We start from the raw sequence: 6,756 nt of genomic DNA, 5'->3' as shown, positions 1-6,756 counted from the left end.
CAGAAAGACAGACCGAGAGAGAGCGACACCCAGATAGAGAGGTACAGGCCGAGAGACACAGAGAGAGGGTGACACCCAGATAAAGAAATACAGGCAGAAACACACACACAGAGAGTGACACCGAGATAGAGAGATACAGGCAGAGAGACACAGAGAGGGTGTCACCTAGATAGAGAGATACAGGCAGAGAGAGAGAGACCAAGAGGGTGACATCCAGACAGAGAGTTACAGGCAGAGACACACAGAGAGGGTGACAGCCAGATAGAGAGATATAGACAGAGAGACACAAAGACAGAGATTCGTAGAGGCACACAGTCAAACACACAGACAGAGAAACACACAGACAGAGAAACACACAGACAGAAATGCCCAGACAGAGAGAGCCACCATCCCTGAGGAGACCCTGTGGACCAGCCGCAGACTGATTCTCAATCGTACCATGAATGTTGCCTTGAAATAGGTATTGACCGTGGTTCCTGCAGAATCCAGCACGTCAGGGGTCATCAGAGAGGCAGAGGACAGCTGGCTCCCATTCTGCACCCAGTCTTTGTGACGTAAATCCGACATCTTCAACCTCTTCGAAGGGTCGACAGTGAGTAAACCTGGGCAGAAATCACAGAGTACTGTCAGGGTTTATACAGCAGGGTAAGGGTCACTCACTGTGTCACCGTACAGAGTCAGGGTTTATTCAGCAGGGTAAGGGTCACTCATTGTGTAACCATACAGAGTCAGTGTTTATTCAGCAGGGTAAGGGTCACTCACTGTGTAACTGTACAGAGTCAGGGTTTATACAGCAGGGTAAGGGTCACTCACTGTGTAACCGTACAGAGTCAGTGTTTATACAGCAGGGTAAGGGTCACTCACTGTGTAACCGTACAGAGTCAGGGTTTATACAGCAGGGTAAGGGTCACTCACTGTGTAACCGTACAGAGTCAGTGTTTATTCAGCAGGGTAAGGGTCACTCACTGTGTAACCGTACAGAGTCAGTGTTTATACAGCAGGGTGAGGGTCACTCACTGTGTAACCGTACAGAGTCAGTGTTTATACAGCAGGGTAAGGGTCACTCACTGTGTAACCGTACAGAGTCAGTGTTTATTCAGCAGGGTAAGGGTCACTCACTGTGTAACCGTACAGAGTCAGGGTTTATACAGCAGGGTAAGGGTCACTCACTGTGTCACCGTACAGAGTCAGTGTTTATACAGCAGGGTAAGGGTCACTCACTGTGTAACCGTACAGAGTCAGTGTTTATTCAGCAGGGTAAAGGTCACTCACTGTGTAACCATACAGAGTCAGGGTTTATACAGCAGGGTAAGGGTCACTCACTGTGTAACCGTACAGAGTCAGGGTTTATACAGCAGGGTAAGGGTCACTCACTGTGTAACCGTACAGAGTCAGTGTTTATACAGCAGGGTAAGGGTCACTCACTGTGTAACCGTACAGAGTCAGGGTTTATACAGCAGGGTAAGGGTCACTCACTGTGTCACCGTACAGAGTCAGTGTTTATTCAGCAGGGTAAGGGTCACTCACTGTGTAACCGTACAGAGTCAGTGTTTATACAGCAGGGTAAGGGTCACTCACTGTGTAACCGTACAGAGTCAGTGTTTATTCAGCAGGGTAAGGGTCACTCACTGTGTAACCGTACAGAGTCAGTGTTTATTCAGCAGGGTAAGGGTCACTCACTGTGTAACCGTACAGAGTCAGTGTTTATACAGCAGGGTAGGGGTCACTCACTGTGTAACGGTACAGAGTCAGTGTTTATACAGCAGGGTAAGGGTCACTCACTGTGTAACCGTACAGAGTCAGTGTTTATTCAGCAGGGTAAGGGTCACTCACTGTGTAACCGTACAGAGTCAGTGTTTATTCAGCAGGGTAAGGGTCACTCACTGTGTAACCGTACAGAGTCAGTGTTTATACAGCAGGGTAAGGGTCACTCACTGTGTAACCGTACAGAGTCAGGGTTTATACAGCAGGGTAAGGGTCACTCACTGTGTAACTGTACAGAGTCAGGGTTTATACAGCAGGGTAAGGGTCACTCGCTGTGTAACCATACAGAGTCAGTGTTTATACAGCAGGGTAAGGGTCACTCACTGTGTAACTGTACAGAGTCAGTATTTATTCAGCAGGGTAAGGGTCACTCACTGTGTAACCGTACAGAGTCAGTATTTATTCAGCAGGGTAAGGGTCACTCACTGTGTAACCATACAGAGTCAGTATTTATACAGCAGGGTAAGGGTCACTCACTGTGTAACCGTACAGAGTCAGTGTTTATTCAGCAGGGTTAGGGTCACTCACTGTGTAACCGTACAGAGTCAGTGTTTATTCAGCAGGGTAACGGTCACTCACTGTGTAACGGTACAGAGTCAGGGTTTATTCAGCAGGGTTAGGGTCACTCACTGTGTAACCGTACAGAGTCAGTGTTTATTCAGCAGGGTAAGGGTCACTCACTGTGTAACCGTACAGAGTCAGGGTTTATACAGCAGGGTAAGGGTCACTCACTGTGTAACTGTACAGAGTCAGGGTTTATACAGCAGGGTAAGGGTCACTCGCTGTGTAACCATACAGAGTCAGTGTTTATACAGCAGGGTAAGGGTCACTCACTGTGTAACTGTACAGAGTCAGTATTTATTCAGCAGGGTACGGGTCACTCACTGTGTAACCGTACAGAGTCAGTATTTATTCAGCAGGGTTAGGGTCACTCACTGTGTAACCGTACAGAGTCAGTGTTTATTCAGCAGGGTAAGGGTCACTCACTGTGTAACGGTACAGAGTCAGGGTTTATTCAGCAGGGTACGGGTCACTCACTGTGTAACCGTACAGAGTCAGTGTTTATTCAGCAGGGTTAGGGTCACTCACTGTGTAACCGTACAGAGTCAGTGTTTATACAGCAGGGTAAGGGTCACTCACTGTGTAACCGTACAGAGTCAGGGTTTATACAGCAGGGTAAGGGTCACTCACTGTGTAACTGTACAGAGTCAGGGTTTATACAGCAGGGTAAGGGTCACTCGCTGTGTAACCATACAGAGTCAGTGTTTATACAGCAGGGTAAGGGTCACTCACTGTGTAACTGTACAGAGTCAGTATTTATTCAGCAGGGTAAGGGTCACTCACTGTGTAACCGTACAGAGTCAGTATTTATTCAGCAGGGTAAGGGTCACTCACTGTGTAACCATACAGAGTCAGTATTTATACAGCAGGGTAAGGGTCACTCACTGTGTAACCGTACAGAGTCAGTGTTTATTCAGCAGGGTTAGGGGCACTCACTGTGTAACCGTACAGAGTCAGTGTTTATTCAGCAGGGTAAGGGTCACTCACTGTGTAACCGTACAGAGTCAGGGTTTATACAGCAGGGTAAGGGTCACTCACTGTGTAACTGTACAGAGTCAGGGTTTATACAGCAGGGTAAGGGTCACTCACTGTGTCACCGTACAGAGTCAGTGTTTATTCAGCAGGGTAAGGGTCACTCACTGTGTAACCGTACAGAGTCAGTGTTTATACAGCAGGGTAAGGGTCACTCACTGTGTAACCGTACAGAGTCAGGGTTTATACAGCAGGGTAAGGGTCACTCACTGTGTAACTGTACAGAGTCAGGGTTTATACAGCAGGGTAAGGGTCACTCGCTGTGTAACCATACAGAGTCAGTGTTTATACAGCAGGGTAAGGGTCACTCACTGTGTAACTGTACAGAGTCAGTATTTATTCAGCAGGGTAAGGGTCACTCACTGTGTAACCGTACAGAGTCAGTATTTATTCAGCAGGGTAAGGGTCACTCACTGTGTAACCATACAGAGTCAGTGTTTATACAGCAGGGTAAGGGTCACTCACTGTGTAACCGTACAGAGTCAGGGTTTATACAGCAGGGTAAGGGTCACTCACTGTGTAACTGTACAGAGTCAGGGTTTATACAGCAGGGTAAGGGTCACTCGCTGTGTAACCATACAGAGTCAGTGTTTATACAGCAGGGTAAGGGTCACTCACTGTGTAACTGTACAGAGTCAGTATTTATTCAGCAGGGTAAGGGTCACTCACTGTGTAACCGTACAGAGTCAGTATTTATTCAGCAGGGTAAGGGTCACTCACTGTGTAACCATACAGAGTCAGTATTTATACAGCAGGGTAAGGGTCACTCACTGTGTAACCGTACAGAGTCAGTGTTTATTCAGCAGGGTTAGGGTCACTCACTGTGTAACCGTACAGAGTCAGTGTTTATTCAGCAGGGTAAGGGTCACTCACTGTGTAACGGTACAGAGTCAGGGTTTATTCAGCAGGGTTAGGGTCACTCACTGTGTCACCGTAGTGAACAGTGTTCTGTGTCTGCACGCTCTCAGTCAGAGGACGTCTGTCATTAAACGTCACTTTGGTTCCCATTGACCTCTGCTTCCCTCCCCTCCCCCGGTCTGTTCATACCTTGAACGATATCCTTGGCTCCCTCGGAGACATTTTTCCAGGCGCCCCCGCTGAAGGTGAAATCTCCGCCTTTGATCTTGCGGACGATCTCCGCTGCGTTCGAGGATGACATGCCTTTTGTTGAACTTTGGAATGGGACGTGTCCCGAGAGCATGGTGTACTGCAGAGAGACCAGGCGCTCACTCACACAGCGTGACTGTGTCCCTCACCCTCACTCTGCCAAGGTGTTTAACACCAACCTCCTCCCCAAGAGGACATCACGCTCCCTTTCACCTCTGGGTCAAGGTTCACCTGCAGCCAATTGTTCGTGACCCACAAAGATCTGTCGCAGTTCTGCACTGAGACTGGAAGACCTGGTCCATCTCTTGTTCCTGAGTAAAGGGGTCAACGTTTCCAACCCAGCCCTGAGATTCCCAGACCCAACACTGAAGGAGCACCTCACTGACCGAGGGTCAGTATCCTACACCATCCGCCATCAAACACTCCCCTGGACAGGGACAGCACGGGGTTAGATACAGAGTAAAGCTCCCTCTACACTGTCCCCCATCAAACACTCCCCAGGACAGGGACAGCACGGGGTTAGATACAGAGTAAAGCTCCCTCTACAGTGTCCCCCCATCAAACACTCCCCTGGACAGGGACAGCACGGGGTTAGATACAGAGTAAAGCTCCCTTTACACTGTCCCCCCCATCAAACACTCCCCAGGACAGGGACAGCACGGGGTTAGATACAGAGTAAAGCTCCCTCTACACCGTCCCCCATCAAACACTCCCCTGGACAGGGACAGCACGGGGTTAGATAGAGAGTAAAGCTCTCTCTACACCGTCCCCCATCAAACACTCCCCTGGACAGGGACAGCACGGGGTTAGATACAGAGTAAAGCTCCCTCTACACTGTCCCCCATCAAACACTCCCCAGGACAGGGACAGCACGGGGTCAGATACAGAGTAAAGTTCCCTCTACACTGTTCCCATCAAACACTCCCCAGGACAGGGACAGCACGGGGTTAGATAGAGAGTAAAGCTTCCTCTACACAGTCCCCATCAAACCCTCCCCAGGACAGGGACAGCACGGGGTTAGATACAGAGTAAAGCTCTCTCTACACTGTCCCCCATCAAACATCTCAGGACAGGGACAGCACGGGGTTAGATACAGAGTAAAGCTCCCTCTACACTGTCCCCATCAAACACTCCCCAGGACAGGGACAGCACGGGGTTAGATACAGAGTAAAGCTCCCTCTACACTGTCCCCCATCAAACACTCCTCAGGACAGGGACAGCACGGGGTTAGATACAGAGTAAAGCTCCCTCTACAGTGTCCCCCCATCAAACACTCCCAGGACAGGGACAGCACGGGGTTAGATACAGAGTAAAGCTCCCTCTACAGTGTCCCCCATCAAATACTCCCCAGGACAGGGACAGCACGGGGTTAGATACAGAATAAAGCTCCCTCTACACTGTCCCCATCAAACACTCCCCAGGACAGGGACAACACGGTGTTAGATATAGAGTAAAGCTCTCTCTACACTGTCCCCATCAAACCCTCCCAGGGACAGGGACAGCACGGGGTCAGGATTGGGAAGTGAGATGATTGCCTGTTGTTGCAAGGTGAAAGGTCAGACTCACCAGGATGACCCCCAAGCTCCAGAGGTCACAGGACTGGTCGTAGCCCTGATCCTGGAGTAGTTCTGGGGCAGCGTACTCCAGGGTGAAGCAGGGGGTCTGGAGGGGTTGGCTGTTGGGGAGTTTGATGCGGGCGAAGCCAAAGTCGATGATCTTGATGGGCGCACCCTCTCTGTCATCAGCAAACAGTAGGTTCTTCAGGAGATAGTAGGGTCAAGAGGTGAGTCTCACCCCCTTCCCCACACTCACCGTACCCCTTACCTCCCACCCTCACCCCTTACCCCCCTCCCTCACCCTTTACCCCCCACCCTCACCCCTTACCCCCCTCCCTCACCCCTTACCCCCCACCCTCACCCTATACCCCCCACCCTCACCTCTTAGCCCCCTCCCTCACCCCTTAGCCCCCTCCCTCACCCCTTACACCCACCCTCACCCTTCACCCCCCTCCCTCACCCCTTACCCCCCCACCCTCACCCTTTACCCCCCACCCTCACCTCTTACCCCCCTCCCTCACCCCTTATCCCCCACCCTCACCCTTCACCCCCCTCCCTCACCCCTTACCCCCCACCCTCACCCTTTACCCCCCACCATCACCCCTTATCCCCCACCCTCACCCCTTATCCCCCACCCTCACCCCTTACCCTCCACCCTCACCCCTTACCCCCCATCCTCACCCCTTACCCTCCCACCCTCACCCCTTAACCCCCCACCCTCACCCCTTAACCCCCC

The 6,756-nt window shown here is 50.9% G+C and overlaps 1 protein-coding gene across 1 annotated transcript in view; it reads right to left on the bottom strand.

Annotated features, from left to right (window-relative positions):
• Positions 1-438: 438 nt before the first annotated feature.
• LOC132811100 (ribosomal protein S6 kinase alpha-5-like) overlaps positions 439-6,756 on the bottom strand; it is a gene marked incomplete at its 3' end in the record, with an annotated part of 45,015 nt that continues 38,697 nt past the window's right edge. The window contains exons 14-16 of the mRNA XM_060822759.1: positions 6,031-6,222; positions 4,405-4,564; positions 439-602 (exon numbers count right to left, since the gene is read on the bottom strand). Coding sequence (XP_060678742.1) covers positions 439-602; positions 4,405-4,564; positions 6,031-6,222 — 516 coding nt within the window. The remainder of the gene's footprint in view (positions 603-4,404; positions 4,565-6,030; positions 6,223-6,756) is intronic.

Source organism: Hemiscyllium ocellatum, unplaced genomic scaffold, assembly GCF_020745735.1.
Source record: "Hemiscyllium ocellatum isolate sHemOce1 unplaced genomic scaffold, sHemOce1.pat.X.cur. scaffold_2085_pat_ctg1, whole genome shotgun sequence".
Lineage (NCBI taxonomy): Eukaryota > Metazoa > Chordata > Chondrichthyes > Orectolobiformes > Hemiscylliidae > Hemiscyllium > Hemiscyllium ocellatum.
Note: the sequence above shows the minus strand (reverse complement) of the source record. Positions and strands in the feature narration are given on the sequence as shown.